Here is a 13892-nt window from a genome sequence, read left to right as displayed (position 1 = left end):
GAAAGCTCTTTGGCCTGAGAATGCATGTGAAGAGATTTTGGCCCCAATCTCGGTTATATCTCACATGGGGTTTCAAAAGGCGTCAGTCAGGCTTTACCTTAAAAGTCCTGGATTGGTTCTGTTGATACCTCTGACAGCACAGGAGAAACCCTATCCGAGGAGGAAGACAAGGAACACTCCTCTCCTCTCCTCTCCTCTCCTCTCCTCTCCTCTCCTCTCCTCTCCTCTCCTCTCCTCTCCTCTCCTCTCCTCTCCTCTCCTCTCCTCTCCTCTCCTCTCCTCTCCTCTCCTCTCCTCTCCTCTCCTCTCCCGCTCCTCTCCTCTCCTCTCCTCTCCTCTCCTCTCCTCTCCTCTCCTCTCCTCTCCTCTCCTCTCCTCTCCCTCTCCTCTCCTCTCTTCTTCTTTGCTTTCTTCTCCTCTCCTCTTCTCTCATACCCTGTCCTCTCTTCGGCCTGCTCTTCATAATCATTGCTGGTGACCTATTTAGATGACATGCATATTTTAGTCTCTCAGCCACCAGGCTTACTACTCTCATAGTATGTGCTTTCATTCATGGACACGTCAGGTGGACACCGCACTCTATATAAATGACTCATCTCAATGTTTATATATATATATATATATATAGGGAACACAGAGGTATCAACAGAACCAATCCAGGACTTTTAAGGTAAAGCCTGACTGACGCCCTTTGAAACCCCATGTGAGATATAACTGAGATTGGGAAAAAAAAAAATATATATATATACACGAGGTGCGACCGAAAAGTCCCCGGATTGTGTCAGCCACGCTCATGGCTTTATTTGAATTGAAAAAACAATTATATCCCTTTGTTGCCCTATATCTCACGACTATTCTGGTATAATATTGTTCACCTCACTCAATCGGTGCTTCTGTGACAGGCTGTTTTGTAGTGTCGAAGGGGTAGCTTGTCACAGTTGTGGCACTTTTCTCTACCAACTCCCAAACCTCAACAATTTTCTTACAATAAAGAAAGTACACTCTCAAAACATTTTAATTACAGAATCTGCAGAGAAATTACCCATTGTCCCCCTCAAAGTAGTCCCCCCCAGAGTTAATGCACTTCTGCATTCGCTTTTGCCACCCATGAAAGCACTTAGCAAAGTCTTCCTCTTTGAGCCCCCTTAGTTCCCCACTCACGGTGGCTTTGATCTCTTCCACGGAGGTGGGTGGCAAAAGCGAATACAAAAGTGCATTAACTCTAGGTTACCAATCTTGAACTCTTGATACATGAAGTTTTGAAAAAAGCATTGCATGCGGTACAATACCTCAATATTGGTTAATGCATTCTGAATAGCCATTCACTGGTAGAATGGCTCTGCTCTGTGCTTGGTTGATCAAGCCTATCTGATCCACTTAACATTTGTTTCTTTGTCATTGAGCCTGACTTTGCAAATTATCCCTTGCCTCCGTTCTCTGTCATTGTTATTTCATCACTGTGAGAGGAGAGGAGAGGACGATGAAATGAGAGGAGCGCAGAGGACAGGAGAGGAGTGGAGAGGAGTGAGAGGAAAGGGGAGGGGAGAGGAGTGGAGAGGAGAAGAAGATGAAAAAAGTGCAGAGGAGAGGGGAGATGAGTGGAAAGGAGAGGAGAGAGGAGTGGAGAGGAGAGGGAAGGGAGGAGAGGAGAGTGGAGGAGAGAGGAGTGCAGAGGAGAGGGAAGGGAGGAGAGGAGAGTGGAGGAGAGAGGAGTGGAGAGTGGAGAGAATAGGGGAGAGGAGAAGTGGAGAGCAGAGAGGAGAGGGGATGGGAGATGAGTGAAGGAGAGAGGAGTGGAGAGTTAAGGGAGAGGAGAGGAGAGGAGAGGGGAGAAGAGTAGACTCATCGCGATTATGTACAGCATGTGTACAGTATAGAATAGAATAAATAATACATATACATACATACATACAGTCTGTATAAATATATATGTCTAGGAGTACGCACACACACACACACACATACATACATACATACATACTGTACATGCATACATACATACAGTAATATATGTCTCGGAGTACACATACTGTACATACATACACACACACACACACATATCTAGTAATACACATATATACAGTACATATGCACATGCACACCTCCACAACACTCGGAACACTCAGGCACTGTTATACAGTCTGATGACAGCTGACACAAACGAACATCTGAACCGTTCCGTATTGCACCTGGGTGGGAGGGGTTGTCTAAAATAGATCAGTTTGTACGTCATCCTCCTCTCCACCACATAACAGAGCCGGCCCTCCTCACCAGCTTGTTCAGCTTGTTTGACTCTCCAGCCTTGATGCTGCCTCCCCAGCAGGCGACGGCAGAGAACAGTGTGCTGCTACCACAGACTGGTAGAACATCCACAGCAGCCTGCTACACACAAGGAAGTGTGAAGGACCTACGCCTCCTTAGGAAGAACAGTCTGCTCTGTCCTTTCCTGTAGAGGGCCTCAGTGTTGTCAGTCCAGTCCAGTTTGTTGTTTAGCTGCACTCCCAGGAACTTGTATGAGTCCACCATCTCAACTTCCTCCCCCTGGATGGTGATGGGGGCTGGAGGTGTCTTGTTCCTTTTGAAGGCCACCACCAGCTCATTGGTCCTGATGTTGAGTTTGAGCTGGTTCTCCTCAGACCATTCAACGCACCTCCTGACCACGTCCCTGTACTCCTCCTCATCGTCTGCCCTGATGCAGCCCACAATAGAGGAGTCGTCCGAGAACTTCTGGAGGTGGGATGCTCCAGAGTTGTGGCTGAAGTCGGAGGTGTAGAGGGTGAACAGGAAAAGTGGAGAGGAGGAGAAAGGAAGAGAGAGGAGTGGAGAGGTGGAGAGAGGAGAGGAGAGCATGTGTGGGAAGGCCCACTATCATGGTCAGATAGAAAATATTGTTTGTTTGTTTGTTTGTTTGTTTTTTAACCAGGGATTCTATACTACAGTTACTCAATAATGCATGGTATACTATAGTCCACTGGGTGGCTGGTTGTATTCATTGGCCTGTAGGGTCAGGAGTCAGAACAAGATTTTATTTTATTTGTTTTATTTTTTGGGTGAGTACAGGATGAGTTGATTTGAGAGAAACCCTAGTATCTGTATCAGTATGAATGATTTAACACAGGAGAACATCAATAAAGCAACACTGTACTGTATAACAAATATTCCCTCATCCAGAGCAGGACATTGGTTACTGGTAAAACCCCACGATGGCTCCATAATTCATTATTTTCACCATCTCTGTGTGCTGTACATAATTCAGATTCATGAATAATGTACATAAACCAAATGTCCACCATGAAAGCCTTATCTAGTCAAGAATCTGATGTGTGTGTGTGTGTGTGCGCGCACGCGCGTGTGTGCATGTGCGCATGGGTATGTGCGCGCGTGTGTGTTTTGGTGATAAGGATGATTGTGCAGTGGTTCTCATCGAACCACCGAAACAGGCGAGCCCCCTCTCTACTGTAACTCTATTCTCTGCAGATGGCTACACCACTGATGACATCGAGTTCTACTGGAGAGGTGGGAAAAACGCTGTGACAGGGGTGGAGCGGATAGAACTCCCTCAGTTCTCCATTGTGGACCACAAACTCATCTCCAAGAACGTGGTCTTCTCTACAGGTGACGTTTAAATGCCCCAACACATACAGTACTAGTAGCTGCACTCCGTCACAGTACTAGTAGCTGCACTCCGTCACAATTTGTAACAAAGTCACCTAATAGGCAAGGCAAGGCAAGTTTATTTCTATAGCACATTTCAGCAACAAGGCAATTATATTGCACTATTCGTACATGTACAGTAGCCCTTAGCTGGACTTGGACAGAAACCGAACAAACACAAAGGTTTAGAATGTAAAATGAAGAGATTCAGTGAATTGGAAATATTCCCACAGCTGAATGAATCTCAATATAATTGGTGCTGCTCTGGTTAGCTCTTAACTGGCCTGCTCCTGGTCCGGAGTACTCTTGGTGCTTTCAGAACATGCCGTGTTAATTCTGCCTCACTCGGCTTCAACTGTAAAATGCCACGGGCTTCGTTAGGACCCCTGTGCTGCGGACAAACCAATGGGTGGGGTGTGGACACACACGCACAAAACACACACTTTAAACTCAGTGCTTCCATTTCAAGGTGATTTAAAGGGCCGTGCCTCTCCTGATTACACTGTTAGTTTTGACATTGGATCTCCTCTGACACGCTTGCACTTTTTCTTTCCAGGACATTTAGAGAGAGGTGACAGTAAGGCCCTTATTCAGGTGTGTGTGTGTGTGTGTGTGTGTGTGTGTTAGTGGTGCGTGTGTGGTTGTGTGTGTGTGCATGCGTGCGTGTGTATGCTAGTGGTGGGCTCCTCAAGACAGGGGCAGGGAGAGTACTTTGTGGTCACATGGAACAGAGGATGTCCCCAACTCATCAAAACTAGCACAGGCCCCACAGGCAGAAAGGAGGGCCACCCCTGTCGTCAGAGACACGGCACGCTTATGAGTTATTTAACCCCAAATGTTATATAGAATGATTTATTCATCTGCTACATACTCATATTCATTAATTTCTCATGAGAGCAGTCTGGGGGACAGTGAGGTACAGTAGTACAAATAGTTTGCCTGACCAAACTGCTTAAAGCAATAACATAGCAAGGAGGAGTAACTAAAACAGTGACGGTCTGGGAGCCTCAGTGTACTTTGTCTTGAGCACCTCACACAGCTTCCATGACTCCATGAACAACTGAATGTTTTCTGTATGAAGCATAGAGAATGTACTGTGGCCACGGCTCACTAGTAGAGTATTATGAGATGTAGGTGCATGTTGGAGGCATGGAGGATGGGGGGTAGCAAGTAGGGGCGGGATCCCCGCTTAGAGCTGCCCACTGAGACCAGAAAGGTCTGATCCTCAGGTCACACACCCGGAAGCACACATCAGCAGAAATGCTTGGCATTCACCCAACACAGCACATCTCTGCACGCACACACAATGTACTGTAGCAACCCTAGGGGAAGGGGAGACCATCAAACCCTCAACTTGGCAGCAGCACACACAGAGAGACAGCCAGGGAGACAGCTTGCAGAAGTAGGCCGTGGGTCAGCTCTTCTAATAAAAAAACTTTAACGTAGGCATACAAAATGAAAGATTCTCAAAGAAATCAAACGACACATGAGGCAGCTCCTCTCACCGCCCCTCGTCCTCCAGCTGTTCTGGTTTGGGGATTTAATTCTTCTTCCACATGCCTTCCCGGCTGATTACTAATTGCACTCAGGTGTACGGGATCAGCCCAGGTGCAATCTTTCAGATCCCAATCCAGCCTGAGGGGTTATGGGAGCTGCCCCGTGTTGCCACACACACACAAACAAACATTTTGGGGAGCGATGGCCCGAGTACCCACACACTCACACGCACGCACACACTCACACACGTTGCACCCTAAGGACAGCCAATGCCCATGTTGCCTTTTGAACTACAGTAGGACCCCACTCATCCGAACTTCAGAGATCCTAACCTCCCGGTCTACCGGACAGGCTTAAAAAACTTTTTTTTTTTTTTTTGCCTGCTATCTGGTTACTGGTGGGATTTTCATTACAGTACTGTATCCTACTGTGAATAAAAACAGAACTGTATGTAGACCTACATGTTGCCTGTAGGCTGTAGCCTACTGTCACATTTCATTTCTATGATAGGCTATACCATTTTGTTTTGCGAATACAGTAGCCTATCGATGCAGCGTGGGCCTCATTTGAGAGTAAAGTACTGTATTTGATCAAAGCACGCACTCAAGTGGAAATTTGTTTATTTTATTATAGGCTACTGTAGGCCAATTATAGGCTAGGCTATATGAGTTTAGTTGGCTATTTGATTGCAATTTTGATGCATTTTCACAAGTAATTAAAGGTATTTATCGGTATATTATGAGTCTATATGAAACAAGTATACCACTTATGGAATTTGGTGCATTTTAACATAAGTTTCAGTCATCCGGACATTTCAGAGATATGAACGACCTTCAGTCCCGTTGGGTTCGGATAAGTGGGGTCCTACTGTAGTGTGTAATCCCCCCCCCCCCTTTCTCTCTCTCTCTGTAAGACCCACACAGTTTAATTACTCTTTAGGGAAATGTTTAATGTATCTCTCCGTGCAGTGAATACTGAACTCACTCCAAACTGTGACGTCAAAACTAACTGTGAGCTGTGTTCATTAGAGATTTGTATACAGCATCCGGAGCCATGCTTGGCCTTCTCTGATTGGCCTCTCTCCTTCTGCTCCTCCTCCTGTACCTTCTGCCTAGCTTGTTTTCATAATGGAGCTGCATGTATTGTGGATCCATTCCAGTCATGATTAGAATAATACAGTAAGACAACCCCAACCAAGCTTCAGCATATTCCCTAAGGACACAGATATGTGCCCAGTGCCCACACAATAGTGCTATACAAAGGCCTGAAGTTGATCCCCAATAGAGCACAGATAAGCAAGAAAGTAGATTATTCTATACAGTACAAACACTGGCACCATGAATAATGCTGAAGAATGCTGATGCCAGAATGTTACTTGGGAGAGCCAATATCTCTTCTGCTGAGTGCTTCTCTCTTTATCCAAACTTTTGGAGAGGTTAGGAGGGAGTGAGATCCTCCAGACAGTAGTGCTGTAGTCAAGACCACCTAACCCGAGACCAAGTCAAGATCAAGACCAGAGTATATCGAGACCAAGATAAGACCAAGACTTTTAGGGGTTGAGACCGAGTCAAGGCTGCATCTTGTTTTGTGCGAGCTTACCTTTCTTTATGCTTCCTTTCTAAATTATGATAAAAGTTGGACGTGGTCCCAGCAGTTTCTGTAAGTGTAGCATCACATTATTTACACACTGCTATGTGTTTTTTTCTTAGTGTAGATTTGCACAAAAAGTTCGTGTGATTTACGTAGCCAAATTTTATGATGGGTGAATTTGCCGACATCCTTAGAAATAGACAACACCACCTGTCTCTCTCAGTCACTTTATTAGACTGAGTGCGGGAGGCGGTTTGATGACACAACCGTTAATTTTTTTCAAATTAGTGACACATTATCGGTTGCATATGAAGAGTGTTAGATCCAATCACAGTAATGATGTTAAGAAATAAATTAGACAATGCACAGGCATTTCTACAGTTGTGGTCTTGACCAGACTTGAAATAAAACCCAGAGTCCTCTGTGTCTGAGACCGAGTAAAAATGCGGTCGATTCCGAGACGAGACCTTCAAAAAGTGGTCTCAAGACTGGTCTCGAGTATTACAACACTACCAGGCAGCCACAAAGAGGCATACAGTAGGATGTCAGCGCTGCATGGTAAAATCACCACAAGGTGAAAAGAAGTGAATGTCAACAGAATCTACTACAGATGACAAGGATATAGCAGTCTCTACGTTAACCTGAGCCTATAGGAGGCATAGGAGACCCAATTGTATGTTAGTAGTGTGTAATCTTAAACGGAGTGTATTTATTTATCTCTCTTATTCTCCTATATTTTGTTCTCCGCTCTCTTTCTCCCTCTCTCTCTCTCTCTCTCTCTCTCTCTCTCTCTCTCTCTCTCTCCATTCAGGCTCCTACCCCCGCCTCTCGCTCAGCTTCAAGCTGAAGAGGAACATTGGCTACTTCATCCTGCAGACTTACATGCCCTCCATCCTGATCACCATCCTTTCCTGGGTGTCCTTCTGGATCAACTACGATGCCTCAGCTGCCAGGGTGGCTCTGGGTAGGAGCACCCATATCATAACGCCTCTGTCCCGCTCTCCTTCAGCTTTGTCCGTGCTGTGAAGGGATGACGGAAGGGAAAGTCAGTATGATTGTGAGAAGGTTCTGCTGTTCCCTTGCAAAATGTGTAATGTTGTGACAGTGTCGTGTTTTTATGATTTTGAATAACTTTAAACCTCTGTGGTGCTGTTTTTGCCAGACTTCACTTTCTCATAGGAGAGATAGGAAAAAATAGACAAAAATATGTGTAGAGATCTTGTGCCTTAGGGGGAACAAAATACCAAGCTGTAGCAGCAGGTTTGGGAAACCGTAAGGGACTCTGGCGCCGGATGTTTTTTCTTTAAGTAGAGTGATGGATGGGGTGATTTGTTTCCACTCTGATTTGAGTGCCTCCTCGCTTTTTGGGAGTTACAATTTCTCGCTGTCATCCTTGATTACGCAAGCCTGCTAGCCCACAAGCTCGTTACTAGGCCCGCCGCACTGCTCAATATATGGGAGGCTCCCCTTTTCCAACCCCATCCCCATCTCCTTCCAGGAGAGAAGCACTCTCTCTGATTGGAGGCTGACCTGCATTTATTTATCCGAGGGGGAGGCATGCACAGGATTTAATGAAAAACAGCAGTAATGCTTGATAATGGAGGTGGGTGGACAGGGGCAATACAGGGTCACCTCAGATCAGTACCCTGTTCAGGAACTACTTTCTATGACCTGGTTTCAGGCATTAGCCAACCCAGCCCCACCCCCAGCCTGTATAACATGCAAAGGTGTGGATGTGTGTTTGTTGTAGGTGCTATCATGTTTAGAATGTATGTAATCCTCTACTCTTGTCATTAGCCCCATATTGAGCTGAATTGGAGGTGAACGTTGTTGTATCTCTGTTTTGGTCAGTACGTAAAAGCTGAGCTATGTTCTTTGACTAGATGGGAGCTGGGAAATAATTCAGTATGCTTCTCCTGACATTTAAAATGGAGAGTATTTCCTAGAGGAACAGCAATAACATCCCATAGTTAACATGGGTTTGGATCCATAAGCGAAATGGAAAATGGCTATTCACCTTTGCTTCCAGCAAGTAGCCAGCCTATTGTACAAACTATTTTATCCCGACAAGCAACGAGTAGTAACCAAAAGGAATGTCAACTGGGCAAGTTGACTTTGCAACCTATGAATGATCATGCATGAAAGCTGAAGCAGGATGGATTGCTCATTCACAGCAGCTCCATCACACATCTAAAATGAAACATGCCGTGTTCACTTTGTGGTAGCTGACCCTCAGCTCACAGTCAAGCTGACTGATCTAAAAATGTCTCTTTTTGTGGGCTCACTGCTATTGAAGCAGACTTGAGTTCATTATTTCAAATACGTGAGGTGCTCTTGGTGCTCTACATTTACCGTTTTGCATGCATCTGCACATGTTCCAGAGGCTTCCTTTTGCATGTCTAAGTAGCCAAATAAAGTACACGGTTTTTGACTGTTTCCTTCCTGATTTTTATGGACTGTATATTTTCCCAGGTATCACCACGGTGCTGACCATGACCACCATCAACACCCACTTGAGGGAGACCCTTCCCAAGATCCCCTATGTTAAAGCCATAGACATGTACCTGATGGGCTGTTTCGTGTTCGTCTTCCTGGCCTTGCTGGAGTACGCCTTGGTCAACTACATCTTCTTTGGCAGAGGACCCCAGCGTCAGAAGAAGGCAGCTGAGAAATTAACCACAGCCAACAATGAGAGGATGCGGATGGATCCCAACAAGGTATAGTATTGACATAAGGGCTAACACCGAACCTCTTCAGGATCTTACCAAGTCATTCACCAGATAGGGATAGCTTATTGTAGAGGAAACATTCCATACACCATACACACATTAGTATGAACTAAATGAACCAGATTATTATAAAATGTGTATTAGTTAAGTTATGATGTGTGCTAAACAATACTGTACAACAAATTTCAAATCATCGTACTGTTGTTTGTAACACAATATTTCAATTCTTGTTGTAGACGACTTCTGTCTTCTACTGAGGACTAATTGCCAGTCACAATCAGCTATGCTTTTCCTGTATTGTGGTTGGATGTGCTAGGTGCTGTCTAGTCCGTTCTCACATCTCCACTGTGATTTCACTTTTTGATCTTTGATTTTGGAATTATGCACACAGACACAGATGCAAGCAATTTCAGGCCACTCTCTGCTTCTCTCAAACACACACAAAGCCACAATCCCTTTTGGAATGCTCACATCTTCAGATGGGTGCCATTAGTTGACTCTTCAGTCCAAGAATCTGGTGTTTTCTTTCTTTTTACTACTACTAATACTACTGTCACCAGTTCAAATGTAGGGTTGGATTAATGCAACCCTGGCTTAGCGTCAGTGAGAACCAGCCTAAGCCAAAGTCAATGTTTCTCCTACAGTAGCGAAGTGTGAACAATAGGGGAATGTACATGTAACTGCATTGAGTCACAGACTCCTACTGTAATTGCTACAGTATAATTGATAATGGAATGACATTGAATTGCCTGCTTGATAGCTATACAATGGGATCAAAATATTTTTTTGCAATGTGTTCCTTCATCATAAAATACAATTGTTTTCTTTCCAAAAGTCTTTATCCAAAGTCCAGACTTGGCAACATATACCATGTTTTTTACTTCAAACTCTCAGTTCTTCTTCCTCTCTATTTACAGCCTGTAAATACACCTGTAAAGCACACCTGTCTGATCATGTTTACAGTCAAATGGGTCTCCTCTCAAGGCGACCCAACCCAAGTGACCTTAATGATTTTGTATGCTTGCAGTGGTTGGTGGGAAATGTAGTTCAAAGAGACGATACTCTGTATGCAAGAATGAAACAGAGGGAAATTGACGCTCATGACTCGATGTGGGAACCAATCTTTATGGACGATGCAGCGATAGGACTAGGCGAGCAAAAGAATAAGGTACTGGTTAACAGCAGCGAGTAATGACATACAATGCCATATACTGCCATTAGAACTCAAGTAGAACCACTTTTAGAGTGTGTATTTCCTTTCAATCATGTATTAAGTTGTAACACAAACTGTAGTTTCCATCACCACCATTCATTTTCATTGCCCTGTTGTGTCTCCTGATAGACTGAGGAAAACCAGCAAATCAAATCTGCCCCTCAATCTGCTGTGGTATTTTAGTTATTTTCACCAAAGTATAACAGCATAGTCAAAGAAAGAAAGAAAGAAAGAAAGAAAGAAAGAAAGAAAGAAAACAAATATGAATAAATATATACTGCATGCGATTTTAACTTAATTGTGCATACTATAAGGAAAGAAATACAAGGTTTGGCTAATGTTGCATTTGTTATCCCACCCAGTGTTCACTGCTGTCTCTGTCATTTCCTCTCCTCCATATGTTGCTGTCCATACCTAGTGTTGCTCATATGATCCATTATGTACATCTCCATTTCAAATGTATCTGCTGTAATTCAGTAGTACTTTATGTAACAAGTAGCCTTTGTTAAAGAGGTCTAGAGGTCTATATTTATACAATATAACAAACAATGTTGACTGTTATTAATTCACATTGTATTTCTAGTCTAGGCAACTCAATGAGTACACTGTCATACAGTATTTTGAGGCCTTTTGAGAACCATTTGCATGCTAGTCTAAGTACAGTAGTTATCATTTGTACTGTATGTACGTTCAATTGTGTTATCAGGATAATGAAACAGTCATACCTACTGAGTTGATAGAAGGTGAGGATGGGTTCCATTCAAAAGAGTCACTTTACATTTTTTAGATGAATGGGTTAATTGTAAAGACTTCAAGAATGTTGGATCCTGATTTTTTAAGTAGGAAGCAAGGTTGTGGCTATAGCCATGAACAGTATTATTATTATTATTATCATTATTATTATTATTATTATTAATAGTAGTATAGTAGTAGTAGTAGTATTCAAACAGATCATCAATAGGATCTTGTGCTATTTCGAATTTATGTTTGTTTAGGAGCAGCAAAATATGAATGAAGTAGAAAGTAGGCCTATAAGACATGATGCTTGTTCAACCGCTTCATTCAATCTAATGTATATTCCGTTTACAGATGGACCCCCATGAAAACATCTTGCTGGGAACCCTAGAAATCAAGAATGAGATGGGAGCATCAGAGCTGACGCTTGGTCTCAGCGATCCCCGGAGCACTATGCTGACATATGACAGCTCCACCCTCCAGTACCGCAAAGCAGGACTGGCTAGGCATAACTTTGGACGCAATGCACTGGAACGCCATGTTACCCAGAAGAAGAGCAGACTAAGGAGGCGCGCATCACAGCTGAAGATCACAATACCCGACTTGACTGACGTAAACTCTATCGACAAGTGGTCGAGAATGATCTTCCCCACGGTTTTCTCCTTTTTCAACATTGTCTATTGGCTATACTATGTCAACTAATTGGACTTTCGTGGGGGCAGAATACAATGAACAACAAGACATGTTGCTCATTTTATTCTCTAATCAGTTTTTTCCTTTTGCTGTGTGATCGTGCAATGCAAGACTGAATTACTATAACAAAACAAAATCAGGACCGAATCAATTTGACCTTGGAACACCTTAATTGCTGGCTGACACAGACAAACCTTATAGGAGAGATGAAAACATAAAGGTGCCTGCTCCAAAGTTATTGTTTATCATTTTACAATTAGACTATTTTGAAATTAGCATTTTATTTTTGTTTAATGTTTTTGTAATTACTTTGTTAAATCTATATCTGATTTGTTGCTAAAAACTAATATTATTTTAAAATTACTCAATGACTACAGAGACATTCCTGGGAACAGCTACAAATATGTCGAGGTCAACCTTTTTTCTAAGATTCATTACTTGAGAAATGTAATGATATTTATCATAGAATTTATTTCATCTTTATATTGTGATGTTTCACATTTTCATAGTCTATATAATCTTATATTAAAATCATAATACGAGGGTTTTTATGAAAAGCAACCTTTTCTACTTTGATATAGAATTATTTCAAAGCATTATTTTAATTTGAAGAAACACATTTTATGATAGTGTGTATTAGATTAAACAATAGAAACTGCGAACATCATTCCAAACCTTTCAAGCTGACAGATGAAAGTACAATTTACAGTTTAATCAAAGGTCTACATTGAACATTATAGCACTTATTACAGATAAGCCTTAGCTTAATGATTTTAATTCAAAGAAAAGCATGGTATGATAGTGTGTATTAGATTAAACAATAAAAACTACAAACATCATTCCAAACCGTTCAAGCTGTCAGATGAAAGTACAAGATAAAGGTTAATAAAAGGTCTACATTGAACATTTTAGCACTTCTTACAGATAAGCCTTAGCTTAATGATTTGATATTTCTGTTGCAATAGCTTAAAGAGAGATTCAACATTCCAGCTCTGTTAACATGGTGTTGCAACATAGAGGGAGAGGCGAGGGGACTTGGGGTTGACAGAGACTGAGAGAGATGAGAGAAATTACTATTATTCCTTCACCTTTGCTCTTAAGATATGTGGTAAAACATTTGCTGTAGTTTTGTTCTGAATACTAGGACATTAAGCCAGCAGTTAAGGGGTCTTTCATATAATTTGCATCATGACTTTACTCCACTTTCTACTCCACTAGTATATGTAAATACTGTATCTTCTGTATACAATTGTTTGAAACGTCATGATACCCTATCACAGACACCACCCAGGGTTAATGTCCATGGAATTATTGCTCTTCAGAAATATTTACCGGACTGTTTTGAGCAACTGTTGTGTTTATATTTTCATAACTGACAAACATACAGTGATTAGTGTTTGGTACTTTTTTGACCCTCACACTAGAACTCATAAAAGCACAATGCTGTTACAATATATCCACCCACCAGAGACTGGCACCTTTGCACAGGGACATTATTTCTTTAACATAACCAATGTGTTCTAATTATCTGTCCTCCTGCCCAGGCGCTGTAGACTGCCTGTCAGTCTTCTTCTGTTGAGTGAAATTGGCCTCAGCAAGACTCATTCCGCAGACAATGCCTGTACAGTAGAATTACCATTCATAAACATAAACATACTGACTTCGGTGTGCAGTGTACTGTAAATGTGACTTGTACCATGGTTGACTGCATATTTTATAAAACAAATTCCAAAAGCCATGGATGTTGTGGGCATTGCAACATTTGGTGCTTGGGAGACCAA

At 42.6% G+C, this 13892-nt stretch overlaps 1 protein-coding gene across 2 annotated transcripts in view; it reads left to right on the top strand.

The window, feature by feature from the left end:
- The window catches only part of gabrb2b (gamma-aminobutyric acid type A receptor subunit beta2b), a gene marked incomplete at both ends in the record, with an annotated part of 54204 nt that extends 42084 nt beyond the window's left edge, over positions 1-12120 (top strand). The window contains 5 exons of one of the 2 annotated variants that reach the window (XM_084449388.1): positions 3478-3615; positions 7553-7705; positions 9214-9458; positions 10498-10638; positions 11773-12120. In XM_084449388.1, coding sequence (XP_084305514.1) covers positions 3478-3615; positions 7553-7705; positions 9214-9458; positions 10498-10638; positions 11773-12120 — 1025 coding nt within the window. The remainder of the gene's footprint in view (positions 1-3477; positions 3616-7552; positions 7706-9213; positions 9459-10497; positions 10639-11772) is intronic. The other variant, XM_084449389.1, reaches the window with a different exon arrangement.
- Between the last annotated feature and the right edge of the window lie 1772 nt (positions 12121-13892).

The sequence above is a fragment of the Borostomias antarcticus genome (genome assembly GCF_949987555.1).
Source record: "Borostomias antarcticus genome assembly, chromosome: 15".
In the NCBI taxonomy this organism is placed as follows: Eukaryota; Metazoa; Chordata; class Actinopteri; order Stomiiformes; family Stomiidae; genus Borostomias; species Borostomias antarcticus.
The sequence above is the reverse complement of the archived record's forward strand: the minus strand, read 5'-3'. Positions and strand labels throughout refer to the sequence as shown.